This window comes from Botrytis byssoidea, assembly GCF_014898295.1.
Source record: "Botrytis byssoidea strain MUCL 94 chromosome Unknown BBYS_002, whole genome shotgun sequence".
In the NCBI taxonomy this organism is placed as follows: domain Eukaryota; kingdom Fungi; phylum Ascomycota; class Leotiomycetes; order Helotiales; family Sclerotiniaceae; genus Botrytis; species Botrytis byssoidea.
Genome location: NW_024065843.1, coordinates 2,219,519 through 2,233,696, shown reverse-complemented (window position 1 = coordinate 2,233,696; position 14,178 = coordinate 2,219,519). Strand labels below are relative to the sequence as shown.

The 14,178-nt window shown below is 44.1% G+C and overlaps 4 protein-coding genes across 4 annotated transcripts; 2 read left to right on the top strand and 2 right to left on the bottom strand.

Moving 5' to 3' along the window:
- Positions 1–378: 378 nt before the first annotated feature.
- On the top strand, positions 379–1,606 carry EAE97_001418 (uncharacterized protein; the record flags this gene model as incomplete). Its single annotated transcript, XM_038871929.1, has 3 exons — positions 379–411; positions 509–653; positions 765–1,606. 3 exons carry the CDS (start codon positions 379–381, stop codon positions 1,604–1,606), a joined length of 1,020 nt encoding a protein of 339 aa, XP_038737830.1.
- Positions 1,607–1,943: 337 nt separating this feature from the next.
- On the bottom strand, positions 1,944–5,177 carry EAE97_001417 (uncharacterized protein). The gene is made up of 5 exons (XM_038871928.1): positions 4,032–5,177; positions 3,727–3,981; positions 3,268–3,677; positions 2,418–3,221; positions 1,944–2,321 (listed from the first exon to the last, which is right to left on the bottom strand). Exons 1-5 carry the CDS (start codon positions 4,130–4,132, stop codon positions 2,230–2,232), a joined length of 1,662 nt encoding a protein of 553 aa, XP_038737829.1. The 5' UTR covers positions 4,133–5,177; the 3' UTR covers positions 1,944–2,229.
- Positions 5,178–8,107: 2,930 nt separating this feature from the next.
- EAE97_001416 (uncharacterized protein) lies at positions 8,108–12,143 on the top strand (the record flags this gene model as incomplete). Its single annotated transcript, XM_038871927.1, has 6 exons — positions 8,108–8,110; positions 8,181–8,384; positions 8,465–8,510; positions 8,559–8,614; positions 8,670–11,694; positions 11,749–12,143. 6 exons carry the CDS (start codon positions 8,108–8,110, stop codon positions 12,141–12,143), a joined length of 3,729 nt encoding a protein of 1,242 aa, XP_038737828.1.
- Positions 12,144–12,947: 804 nt separating this feature from the next.
- Positions 12,948–14,056, bottom strand: EAE97_001415 (uncharacterized protein; the record flags this gene model as incomplete). The annotated part of the gene is made up of 2 exons (XM_038871926.1): positions 12,948–13,639; positions 13,696–14,056. The coding sequence occupies 2 exons, from the start codon at positions 14,054–14,056 to the stop codon at positions 12,948–12,950; spliced, it is 1,053 nt and encodes a 350-aa protein (XP_038737827.1).
- Between the last annotated feature and the right edge of the window lie 122 nt (positions 14,057–14,178).

Below are 14,178 nucleotides of genomic sequence, written 5' to 3'. Positions count from 1 at the left end.
GATAAGAGAGGCTGGGGTAGGAGGTTCACTTATAACATTTATGCCATGGCTTTAAGAAATGGAAATCTGCCTTCTCAATACTACCGATACTACCGGGCAGGAAGCAAACTTCTTGATAGACTTTCAACAGGGCCAGGTAAGGTATCGACCGAGCCATTAATTATCAGTTGGACCTCGGCTCGGTCCCCGCGTTTATAGAATCCGGGGATCCTTCAATTTCTGAGCTTACCCACTTCAATACTCCTCTTACTCTTACATACAAATCACTCCTCTCTCTCCCCTTCGATCTTTTGTGCTATATTATATTCAATCAATTCGGGATATCACTCATTTCGAACAAACAAAATCACATCTATAACCCGAAAAACAATTTACAAGATGCGTGGAATTCAAATCAAAGAATATGTCAAAGTAGGCTTTCAGAGAGAGCTTCACAACCTTTCATCTCCTGTCTCCTTCGATATTTGTGTATATCTCTACGGCATACTAATCAATTCTTACAATGTAGGGACCTCAAGATCTTAAAGTCACGGATCTACCAGATCCAGTGCCAAATCCCGATCAATACTTGATTGAAATTCATGCTACCGCTACCAATTTCTACGACCTGCTCCAAATTCGCGGGAAATATCAACACCAACCTCCTCTGCCTTGTAAGATATTTCTTCCATCTACCCATTAGCAAGTGATTTAGAATCCGTAATTACTTATTCTGACCAATCTCCTATTTCAATCCCCCAAACATTCACTGACCCCCAACCTAGGGATTTCCGGCTCAGAATTCAGCGGCACCATTCTCTCCACACCCTCCTCTTCCTCATCCCCCAAATACAAAATTGGCGACCGCGTCTTCGGTGCCTCGCAAGGTGGCTACGCAACTCTTGTCTGCGCCCAAGAAGCTTCTCTCTACCCTGTCCCAGACTCCTGGTCTTTCTTCGAAGCAGCCGGTCTCTTCGTCACCGCTCCCACATCCTACGGTGCTCTCGTCACACGCGCGAATATAAAATCTGGAGACTATGTTCTTATTCACGCTGCTGCCGGTGGAGTCGGTCTTGCAGCCGTGCAGATCGCAAAGGCATTCGGCGCAACTGTTATAGCTACTGCTGGCACGAAGCGAAAGTTGGAGGTAGCGCGAGAATTTGGCGCCGATCACGTTATTGATTACTGCGATGCTTCTTGGCCCGATCAAGTCAAGAAATTAACACCAAATAACAGAGGTGTAGATATCGTGTTCGATCCAGTGGGTCTAATCGACAAATCGACAAAATGCATACGCTGGAATGGACGACTCCTTGTTATTGGATTCGCAGCCGGCAATATCGAGAAAGTGGCGATGAATAAGGTTTTGTTAAAAAATATAAGTATAGTGGGATTACACTGGGGAGCATATGTGCAGAACGAACCAGAAAAGATCCAAGAGGTATGGGAGGGAATTTTCAAATTGATCAAAGAGGGAAAATTCAGGGGAACGGTCTTTAGGGATAAGGAGTTTGTGGGGTTGGAAGATGTTCCAGGAGCATTGGAGAGTTTAGGGGGGAGGGGGACATGGGGAAAGGTTGTTGTGAAGGTTGAGAAGAATGGAAAAGAGGGGAGGAGCAAGATTTAGGCGGAGGAAGGCAAGAAAGAGTTGTAGTCGGATGATGGATGGATAGGGGAGAGATGTTATTAGCGAGAATCTAGAAGGTCATGGTGTATATTTGTATGTGTGTTATATGGACTAGACTATATGACCGACCGCATTATTAAAGGGTTATGAGATTATTGGAAATTGCCTCGATAGAGAAGATACTTAAACTGAAATATTGGCATACACGAATAGAGTGAACAGTTATAGTATCAGCTCATAGAGTTACACAAGTTTGCAAAACAAACACTTCAAGATTTCCAGAAAAATTGCAACGACCTCATATCAGGATGTCGGTTCATATACACATCCTCACATCCTCACATCTCATCACCATTACATTATACGCTACAAGAGCATCTGAAAATTGTCTGTCATAGATAGTACTATTCTCAATTATTCATTCAAACGTTCGCTATCTACACCCATCCCTTTAGTCATCCATCATATCAATAAGTAGTAACAAATGAATCATATCGTATCCAAAAATCCGCGCCTGCTCCCAATTTCCATTCCCATTCATAATATCCCAGAGTAATTCGTGAGAATTTTAACATCTCTACGACTAACATCCACCCGTCCTCTTAACAATCCCAATCGACAATCTAGAAATGTTCTTTCCAGAACGAAAAATTGACATCGCGAGTCGTGGCATTCTTACATGCTTTTTTGATGGAGCGGGCTGCTACGTTTGGTCCTATTCAGAATGTTAATATCCATGTTCAATGAAGAATGTATCGGAATCTGGTATGGAGAGGAACATGAAACAAAAACACAACAGGACAAAACATACCACAAAAGTAAACCCCAATATTAGTTTTAAAGTCTCCCTCCAAACCAGACATATATGTTTTATCCATGATTCCATCCCTCATTCCCTCGAATAATTTTGTAAAATCCGGTCTTCCGAAATTCGTCCTCGATTTCAATTCAGTCAATGGATCGACATCTGCACCAACACTATTCAATACGATGTTTTGCGCCGTATCGATATCCAACTTTTGGGTCAAATAAGTATGGATACGTAAAAATTCTTGTCCATCATTACCGGGTTGTGATGCGGCTTCTTGAGATTGTGCTTCCAAAGATGAGAGAAGGACTTGGAACCATTCGAAGGATGTGGTATCTTTACAAACCCAGATGAACTCTACTCGACGAAGACGTTCTGGAGGATTTGTTCCGTGACGAAGATGCCAAATGTTTTTGAGGATGGATGCCCATGGTGTTACACCGATACCTGTGCCGATGAGGACTGCGACTTCGTTTTCAAAGACATCCTCGGCAGGAGCACCGTAGGGACCATCTATGCGGATATCGGGCATTTTTTGGCCGTTCTCGAGAGCTACTTCGTACATACCATTGGGATCGACACCATCGTAAAGTTTCGCTTGTGCAGCACCCGCTCCGAGGGCGTCTCCGAGGGTTCGAGTGAAGTCACCGACTTGACGGATGTGAATAGAGATGTAAGGGTCGAACGGACATGATGTGATGGTAAAAGGATGCCATTGTTCACGAGAAACAGATGGGACGTTGAGGAAAAGCCATTGGCCTGCCTTGTACTTCATTGATGGCTTTCGGAATTGAATTTCCATGGCATCTGTAATTTGTTAGTTTAGAATGATGATTGTTAGGATGTAACGTACCATATGGATGACGAACAACTCTAACAATTTGAGTTTCTCTTCTGCTTCTGATTTCTCGATACACGCGTTCAAGGAAGTAAAGTCCACCACCCCAAAGCTCCCAACGCCATCCTTCATACCCTAAGCAATGTCCCCAGAAGTTCTCGCCATCAAATGGAGAAAACGGGTCAGCGGTATCACGGACGAAACATCCCGTAGCGTGTGTATACATTCCAAGCAAGAATGGAATAAATAAATGATGCGTGTACCAAAATGTTTCGAAAGATTGTTGTCTAATCTTAGCATGCGCAGTCGTATACATCAACATCATGCATAGTAACATAATATGACCTGTAATACCACCAGCTTCGGTATAGTGAATTTGAATTGCGGTCACAGGTCTGATTTGAGTCTTTTCGACGTTGAAGAAGCTGCCTGAAAGTTAGTATTTGAGTAAAAATCGGATTTTGCAGTACTTACTTCACATAGTGAGCAGCTACATGAAATATGGTCCAGAATAATAACGAGTATGCTACTTGTCGGTGAAACCATTGAGACTCATCAAGTGGTAAGAATTTGACCTTTGGTCTAATATATCTCAAGATATTGCGGCACATGGGCAGCAAGATCATTGCAACATCTACAGACAACACCAGACCGGCACCTCTCGATATCCATACTGAGAATGTAAGAGAATTCAAACCTGCTAGTCTGGGGTCACTAGCTTGCTTCCACCTGCATGACTTATTAGCGGAAGATAGCAAATATACTGGAAGCTGACTCACCATCCAAAAGCAAACAGGCCAACGTGAAAGCCATGGAAGAGGAAATTAAATAGCAACTTAGTTCCCCGAGTCTGCTCTTTCAAAAACTGTACAGCCCCCATCTTCTCTATATCCAAATATCCCAAGAATTAAAGGTCGTCCAGCGACAAGATCGATGAAGAAAGTTGAGTGAACCCGTTGTTCTTTTTGTGATTGACAAGAGGAACCAAACTTTCTGATCCCAGGTAGAAATATTAAATAAGGTATTTTCCAAAAAGAATGTGTAAAAAAAGAATGTTCATAACAAGAAAAGAATGATCTGAGCCAGCAGCCAAAAGCTTGGAAAGCTTGGGTAGAATGTTTGGAGAGGGAAGTCTTGTTCTTCTACGACGCCGAGGAAGGAGAAGACAAAAGCTAGGGTTTGTGGGCAAGCCTGGAGTAATAAAGGTTACTCGTTGGGTCTACCACACTAGTCACTTGATCCTTTCAATGACAGGATAGGTACTAGGTATGTTGTGAGAAAGTCTTATTAGGTTCGAAACCAACGCTCGTACAGCCGTTTGTTGCGGGCGCAAATCTAAGAATTCGGATGACAGATTTTCCTTGAAAGATCCCAGCAAATTTGTACAATAATACCTGATTTTCCTTTTCGATTTCCTATTCCATATGAAATTCAAGGAGAGATCCCGTTGATAGGTATGAAAATCACTGTATGTCGAAAAATGCCATCCGAGCTATTTAATCAAGTAGGAGTAGTTGGGATGTAACAGTGCGTTTCGGAAGGTATAAGACGGTATCAGATCGATCCGATATTTTGATAATGAGAAGCAGGCTATGGTTTCGTATGGTACGAAGGATGAGAAGATATCAATTGAGCTTGTATAGTAAAACTTTGCTGATTGAGTTGAGACGGATGTTGTTGCAAGTGACCCCAGAAGCATTAAAGAAGCGATGAATGGTGTTGCAAAATATCCGATCTTATCTAGACGTTTGAACAGGAGCTCGAGAGGGGAATAGATTTGTCTACCGTACGTCTTTTCTTCGGAATATCAATTGATCGATCAGGAGGGTACGAAGGAATCAAATCTGACTCTCAAAAAAGATTGAAATAAGTTGTCGGATGTAATATGATTTCCGAGGTAGATTTTGATTTTTTTGGATTTATGAGTGAATAAATTTCATGAAAGAAATAGAAATGAGAAATCAAGGTCGAATTCGAGGTTTTCTATATTGAGAATGGCCACTGTCACCCGTCTCTGAATAACCAGGGTATCAAGCTACCCCAGGCGCTTGACAATCACATTTGATTGGATGAATGTATTGATAGAAGCAGCCCTTATGCACGAGTCCTGGTCGTCTGCATCAATCCATCTGGTACCTCGTTCCACAGAAGGTCTCTTTCTGGATTTTTACCAGAATAGCTCCCTTGGATCCACCAACCTAAGATTCCATACATGAGCCAGTACAAAGGACCCTCACCGTAGATAGTAGATGTCAAGTGTTGTTGTGTCGAATATTTTGACCCTTGTTTGAAGATAAGGTGCTATGGGGTAACATTCTCGACTCAATTTGTAATTCATATATGTACGGATGGGTGTGCAGGACGGGGCAACTATGGAACATGATTTTGTGGTGACATCGTTCACATCCTAAACCAGTATATGCAAGGCTACATTGGTACGATGTGGTCAGTCGACCCTGTGACCATAGGTCTATAAAAAAAACCAGTCTTTGTCTCAATCGTTTCGGTATCATATTGAGATTTGGTTCAAATAGAGGATTATCGAACGAAGCTGTCATGTATGGCTAGCTGAGCTAAACGTTGGGTCCTGGGCTGGTAGGCATTTAATCGAGTCTGGTCTGGGTCCATAATTAGGGCTGGACGGCTGGACAGAAAAGTGACCATGGCGAAGTCCATAAGGTTATTACAGTCAGAAGTAGTGCGATTTGATACCGGTATGTAAATGATATCTGAGCGTTCACAAGTATAAAGTACCTGCGTGTTAATACGAGTAGACCGTCATTGAATTAAATTGCCGTCCGAACTTCTGTTCGTCCAACTACTTCAGTGATATTCGTTTCCCGCCATTTCGCCGTTCCTGCAGGTCCCAAAAATGCAAAACCTTATCCTGGGTAATACTAAAATCACGTGATAAAACGGTTTCACGAAGGTCTGTAGCAGAATTGTTGGCGAAGGGGCTGACACTTCACCTTAGTTCATTAGTTCATCGCCCCGGACTTGTCAAGCATTGACTGTCAATCCAAATCTGACTAGAAGGCACAGTACAAAGCACCAAACCAAAGCCAGCCATGCAGTGGGTGTATCATATGCCTTATCAGCGCAGTACTCGAGTAGGAAATCATGACCAAAAAAATTGGAGTTCTAGCAGTCAATTGGCAAAAGCAGGACCCCTGTGCTATTTTGTACCGATAAATGTATCTGGCAAAATCATTTTACTAGAGCGAGGTCAGAGAGGCGAAATTATGTGTCGTTTCAGAACTGGTTTGGAAACAGTCTTTCGTCAACAAGGGCACGTCCATCGAGGGGCTGTCGATGAAAGTTTGTTCCCTGTGACTTTATTAACCATAACTTGAGAGATGGAGATCTTGCTTCATCAACAAAGGGTACATACAACGGAGACACGATGTACCGATAATAATCTGTATATAGATTTCATTCGAGTCTTGAAGTCGATCAAATTATTCTCTCGTGAATTCCTTGGCATCGGCAAAAAGCCATAAACACATACCATAACCACAGGCGCAATTCAAATCGCTAGAGTGTACTAGCGATCTTCGAATTGCCATGTGCGAAAGAGCTGAAAGTTCTAGCATGCAAAATGCGTTGTCGTCGATAGAGCGTAGGAACACCGTCAGCTGCGTGTATCCGCTGGAGACAATGATACAGATCCTAATATTTGCCTGAATAACTCCATACACAGCGGCCAGTCGTGTTTTGAGGAGGTTGTAGCTCGATGGATACTCGGTGACATTTGGTGTGGCTATAGATGATATCTGGACTCCATGAGTACTGTAAGTCCTTCTCTTAGGACAGACGAGTCTAAAGACAATACTGGTAGCCCTTTTCACTAAGATACTTGATTATCGATGGCCGTCGTTTGTACCAAATCTCATATGGGAATGCAAGATTGTATTGTATAGTATTGCTTGAGCAATGCGACCATGGTGTAATTTCAAATTGTACAAACTTGGGTTAGAGTTCAAAAACAGGAGAATTAAAATTGTAGCAAACACACTTGTATATGCTGGATCGATTCTTCGCATAACGAGAAGGAGTAAATGAAATGAGCAATTGGATGATAGCAATGCGAGAGCCAGAAGCTTTTATCCAATGCTAGAAAGACAAGAACTCTGAGAGCAACTAGCATGGGACAACCACATTACACAATAGCAGGCATAACTCGCAGTAAGTTCCGTTGAAGTGATATCATGAAAAACAATGTTTGGCCGAGGACTTGAATGAATGGATGGTTATTTTTGGTTGTCTATCAAAGTATTAATAATTTGCCAAGTGGATCACATCGATGCAACCAATGTTATAGCAAATGCCACGTTCCCCGTGGGCTCCATATGTGCTCCATCACAGCATGATGACATGTAAAGCTTGAGGTTAATGCTATTCTTCCAGATGTGTAGAGGAGTGATGTTTCTTCGTGTATGGAGGTAAGCAGATGTCAATTCAAGTCTTTGTTGATGCTTCGTAAGTTTTCAAAGCGGCGAAAAGAAACGAAAAGGAATGCGTGGTCAAGAAGGCTGAGTCCACTAATTAGGAAGTTTAAAGCCTTAAGTTTTACCGTTCCGATTTAGCGCTTGTTAATTGGAACGGGCGTTTCGTAGCGAAGCCGATCATCTATCTACAAGTGACGATTTCGAAGTAATTATTAACACTTGACGATATACCAACTGCCAAAATCTGTGCATTGAGCGTGCGATTCTGGTCTTTTCATGATAGACTCTTGCATGCAGTCTCTTTCACATTCGCTGAGCTCAATATCATTCCTTGAGATCTACTGTTATCAGCGCGGACCGTTGCGCCTGTAAGGGGGGTTGATAACCAGGGTCGACTCAACTTCAAAATGGTATGGAACAACAAAGGCCTTCTTGCATCCTTCAGAAAGCCGGCATGATTAATAACATCTATTGGAACAGGGTATCAGTCGTCGTCCGAAGGGGAATAATAATGCCTCTGCCGCAGAGAGTGCCCCGTCGGGGAAGCCGAATATCCAGAAAGCCCAGTTCGATACAACCAAGAAGAAGGAAGTCGGTGTGTCGGATCTTACTTTGATCAGTAAGGTCTCTAATGAAGCCATCAACGAGAATCTTAAGAAAAGATTCGATAATAGGGAAATCTATGTATGGCCCCTCTTCGCGACGAGCGAACACGGATATGGGAGGGTTCCCGAGGAGGATGAGTGCTAACAGTTTTCATGTAGACGTACATTGGGCATGTGCTTGTTTCCGTCAATCCTTTTCGAGATTGTGAGTAAAACACAACTTCTTCGAGGTCGCGCATCTAACGTTTCACAGTGGGAATTTACACAGATGCAGTCTTGGATAGTTACAAAGGCAAGAATCGGCTGGAGGTCAGTAAACACCGAACTACACATTGGATACCTGCGTTTCTAACAAATACCTAAGATGCCACCTCATGTCTTCGCCGTTGCCGAATCTGCCTACTATAATATGAATGGTTATAAAGATAATCAATGTGTTATCATTTCGGGAGAATCTGGAGCAGGAAAGACAGAGGCAGCAAAGCGAATTATGCAATACATTGCCAATGTTTCTGGAGGCAGCAACTCATCCATTCAGGAGATTAAGGACATGGTCTTGGCGACGAATCCATTGCTAGAATCTTTTGGTAATGCGAAAACATTACGGAACAATAATTCCTCTCGTTTTGGAAAATACCTTCAATTGCAGTTCAATGCGCAAGGAGAACCGGTAGGGGCGGACATAACAAATTACCTTCTCGAGAAGACGAGAGTAGTCACTCAAATCAAGGATGAGCGGAATTTTCACATTTTCTACCAATTTACAAAAGGGGCCTCACAGGCATACAGGGAGAATTATGGTATTCAGCAACCGTCGCAGTATCTCTACACAAGCAAAGCCGGGTGCTTTGATGTTGATGGAATTGACGATCTCGCCGAGTATCAGGATACTTTGAATGCCATGAAGGTTATCGGTTTGTCGCAAGCTGAACAGGATGAGATATTCCGCATGCTAGCTGCTATCTTGTGGACTGGAAATATTCAATTTCGTGAAGATGAAGATGGATATGCTGCAGTTGTGGATCAATCAGTTGTTGACTTCCTGGCATACCTGCTGGATTGTGATGCAGGCCATGTTATTCAAGCTATCACTATTAGAATTCTTACTCCTCGGAACGGGGAAGTCATTGAATCACCCGCGAATGTTCCTCAAGCGCTGGCCACGAGGGATGCTCTCGCTAAAGCAATCTACAATAACCTCTTCGATTGGATCGTCGAGCGTGTAAACAAATCCCTTACTGCTCGGTCGGCGACATCGAACTCGATAGGCATTCTCGATATTTATGGGTTTGAGATTTTCGAGAAGAACAGTTTCGAGCAGTTGTGTATCAACTATGTCAACGAGAAATTGCAACAGATCTTTATTCAGCTAACATTAAAGACTGAACAAGAGGAATATGCCCGGGAACAGATCCAATGGACGCCAATCAAGTACTTTGACAACAAGATTGTTTGTGATTTGATCGAAGCTACAAGACCACCAGGTATATTTTCCGCCATGAAAGATGCAACTAAGACAGCCCATGCTGATCCAGCTGCATGTGATCGTACTTTCATGCAGGCAATTGGCGGAATGTCGAATCCTCATCTTACCCCTCGACAAGGCAATTTCATTGTCAAGCATTATGCTGGTGATGTGAGCTATACAGTAGAGGGAATTACAGACAAGAATAAGGATCAACTTCTTAAGGGCTTACTCAACCTGTTCGGACAAAGCAAAAATCAGTTCATTCACGAATTATTCCCCCACCAAGTCGATCAGGACAACAGAAAACAGCCTCCATCTGCCGGTGATAAAATAAAGGCCTCGGCGAATGATTTAGTGGCAACATTGATGAAGGCAACACCATCATATATCCGTACTATCAAGCCTAACGAGAATAAGTCACCAACGGAGTATAATGAGAAGAATGTCCTGCATCAAGTCAAGTACCTTGGTTTACAAGAGAACGTTCGTATTCGTCGTGCCGGATTTGCATATCGTCAAACATTTGATAAATTTGTTGAACGATTTTACCTACTTTCCCCTAAAACCTCTTATGCAGGCGACTATATTTGGACAGGAGATTCAAAAACTGGAGCAATGCAAATTCTGAAAGACACTAACATACCTGTTGAAGAATATCAGATGGGTGTGACCAAGGCATTTATCAAGGCACCCGAAACCCTGTTTGCCCTGGAACACATGCGAGATCGCTACTGGCACAACATGGCTGCCCGTATTCAACGTGTGTGGAGAGCGTTCTTACAAATCCGAATCGAAGCCGCCACTCGAATTCAAAGGATGTTCAGGAAGAAGAGAGAGGGTAAAGAGTTTTTGGAGTTAAGAGAGAAGGGTCACCAAATTCTACAAGGGCGCAAAGAGAGAAGAAGATACAGTCTTCTAGGTTCAAGACGATTCATGGGTGATTATCTTGGAATTGCAGCAACCACAGGACCTGGATCAAAAATACGCGGTTCAATCAATTTGCCAGCTAATGAAGTCACCCTTTTCTCCTGCCGCGGTGAGATTCTCGAGACAAAATTCGGTCGATCGAGTAAGCTTAGTCCTCGCATCTTCATCATGACGAAGGCGAAGTTCTATATAGTCAGTCAGCAGCTTGTAAATAAGCAGGTTCAAATTGCTGTGGAAAAGGCCATTCCCCTCGGGGCTATCAAGTTCGTTAGCGTATCGACTTGTCGGGATGATTGGTTCTCCCTGGGCGTTGGCTCACCACAGGAGGCGGATCCGCTTCTTACCTGCGTTTTTAAGACCGAACTATTTACACATATGCAAGCAGCAATGCCTGGTGGCGGTTTTAATCTTAAAATAGGAGATTCGATCGAGTATGCCAAGAAGCCTAACAAGATGCAGCTAATCAAGGTAGTCAAAGACTCTCAACAAGCTCAAGATCATTACAAGAGTGGAACTATTCACACTCAGGCAGGCGAGCCACCCAATTCGCGATCAAAGCCTTTGCCGAAAGGCAAGCCTGTCGCGCCGAAACCATTCACCTCCGGGCGTCTTATCAAGCCTGGAGGACCAGGAGGACGACCCTCAAAATTGACGAACGGAAACCGACCAATCCCCAAGCCAGTTCCTTCACCTGCTGCGGCAAGACCTGTGCCTACACCAGCTGCAGCAAGAAGCCCGATACCTGCGCCGATTCCCGCAGCCAATCCTATTGCAGCCTCTATTCCAGTGCATACAAGGAATCCTTCTTTACAATCAGCACAATCTACGAGAGCTGTGCCCCCACCTCCTCCACCTGCCCCACCTGCTCCTCCCCCGGCTCCAGCATCGAAAGAGCCTCAATACCGCGTTCTCTACGAATTTGCTGGACAAAGTGCCAATGAGTTTTCTCTCAAGCAGGGTGAGATAGTGACTGTTCTCCAAAAGGAGACAAATGGTAAGCTTAGTCCAATCATTATGTGATAACGCCAATTGAACTAACAACGAACAGGCTGGTGGCTCACCAAGAATGTCCGTGGTCAAGGTTGGGCACCTACTGCTTACCTTGAAGAAGTCGCACCGCCACCACCACCACCTGTCGCCTCTCGTCCAACACCACCACCTCCCCCTGGACCTCCGAAAATGAACGGTGCAAATGGCGCTGCAGTTCGCTCTAAGCCTACTCCGCCTGCACCGCCTGCCAAACGCCCAGTAGCGGGTAGGAAACCAGCCCCTCCTCCTGCGCCCCGTGATTCTGGTATGAGTATTTCTAGTAATGGAAGTGGTAATAACAGTGGCCGGAGCACTCCCACTCCAAGCTTAGCTGGTGGTCTAGCTGAAGCTTTACGAGCCAGGCAAAGCGCAATGCAAGGAAATGCTAAAAAAGAAGATGAAGATGATTGGTAATCGAGGAAGAAAGTGATATCATGTGATAAAGGTTCTTAGCTGATGGGGCAGGACAAGATAAACGAGACTGAAGTATATGGAAAGCAGATAGAATGAAGACATGAAGCAAAACCATTGTTCTTTACGTGCAACTTGGCGAGGTCAAGGGACGGTATTTTCTACAAAATCCTGTATTCGCATTGATGCGGAATTTTCGTATGCATTGTGCTTGAGAGCGTTTTCTGATATAGAAAGACAGAGATCGCTAGTGTTATAGTCTGGGAGGAAAGAAAGGGGTGGGTATGGCAGAAGGTTCTCCACAGATAGAAAGGGAAATGCTTTATTTGTATACAAGTTTTGTTTTCAACACATAGTTCAATTCAATTTGATTAATTGATAGTATAAGTACATTTGTTTCTTGGCTTACTAATTGAGGATAAACTATAGGGGTAGGGGGATATGATCTACTACTGGAATAGAAAGGGGAGTAGGGAATAGGGTTACCGAGCGAGCAGCGGTACGTTTGTGAAAGCGGAATTTCTTAGTGACAAATGCCCACTCTCGTAAACTATGAGATGCTATTGCTAAATCAAAACCAGTAGCTGGCTACTCATTCATGATGTCTCACGCCATCTCCAACCCCCACCAATAGCCCTATTCTAGCCCCATAGAGATCAAGGAAAACCCAATACCCCAATATGCACGCAAGTATTCCTCAAAATGCCCCAAAATTTCAGAAGTGAGCTCAGAGCCCCCCACGTAAGCCAAGGAAACGTTAGCATCATAATCATAGTCTCCATTTCTGTATAATGAGCAGGAAAAAAACTAATTACGATCTAATCTTCGTCTCAAATTTCTCGTCCGACGCATCAACTTCTTATACTTGTGTTTCTTCATCTTTAATTTCCGCTGTCTCTTCACACTGATAGCCCACATTGTCGCTCTCTCCCGGCGACGCATTCTAGAACGCTCTAGATAACTTCTGGGTGGATCTTCGGATACTATAGGGCCGCTTTCGGCTGTATATGTTACTTCACCGGCTGAATCCGTGAATTCGGTGATGGCGAGGAGGGTGTGGTAGGTACGTTGCTGGGGGAGATGCGCTTCTGCTTGTTCAGCGGCGGCTTCTGCGCCTGCTGCAAGAGATTCCTCTGTACTCATTGGGACGGGCGCGGGGGGAGGGGAAAAGGGTGTGTATTTGCGGGCGAACATAGAGCGGGGTAGTTCGTTGGCGTTGTCAAGATGTTGAACGCGGTAGGAGTCGGCGGTGATCCCGGCGCGGAGTTCATCTGTCTCTTCGTTCCATTGATCTTGGATATTAAGTTGTTTGAGGGACCCTGTGGCAGAGTCAAGTGTTTGAAGTGTATTTGATAGGGTAGCTATCACATCTTGCGATTTATTGGATCGTGTTCGTGGAGCAAAGATAGCGGCGAACGCTTCGTCGGTAACGGCTTTAGGGAAGTTCATAGTGAGGGATATAGGTCTGTGTAGGGAGAAGAATGCGGATGCGGCAATTTCTGCGATATGTAAGTTAAAACGTTTCCTATTAATGGTTGTAAGTGTGCAAACTCACGATTCGGCGCAATATGACTGGTACTAGGTACACTGGGTAGATTGTGCATCGTGTCGGCTTTGTTCGCAGACCCGGGTGAAGCATCCTTTGCCTTTCTTCTCCCCGCTTTCACAGCTTTCTTCTCGCCATCAGGTCTTGCTTGTGATGGAGATGCAGGAACCGCCTGCCCCTCTGCTACTCCCTTTGATCCATCTGCCGGACTGGAAGGTTTCGACGAAGAGGAGGAGGATAATCTCCGTTGATGAGAACGGAATGAAAGGGCTTGAGAAGTAGCAGCTCGTGGTGCGACATTATAGACAGGTAGGATTATCGGTAGTGGCGGTGCTGTTAAAACAGCTCTTCGAACGGAAGAGGAAAACATCCTTTCTCACGATAGGCGTCAAGGTGGATTTTCGTCGATATCCAGAAGATATTTGAATTGAAAGTCTTATCTTGGTTTCCTTGTTCCAAAAGGCTGCGATGGGCGCTAAGAATTAGGCGCCG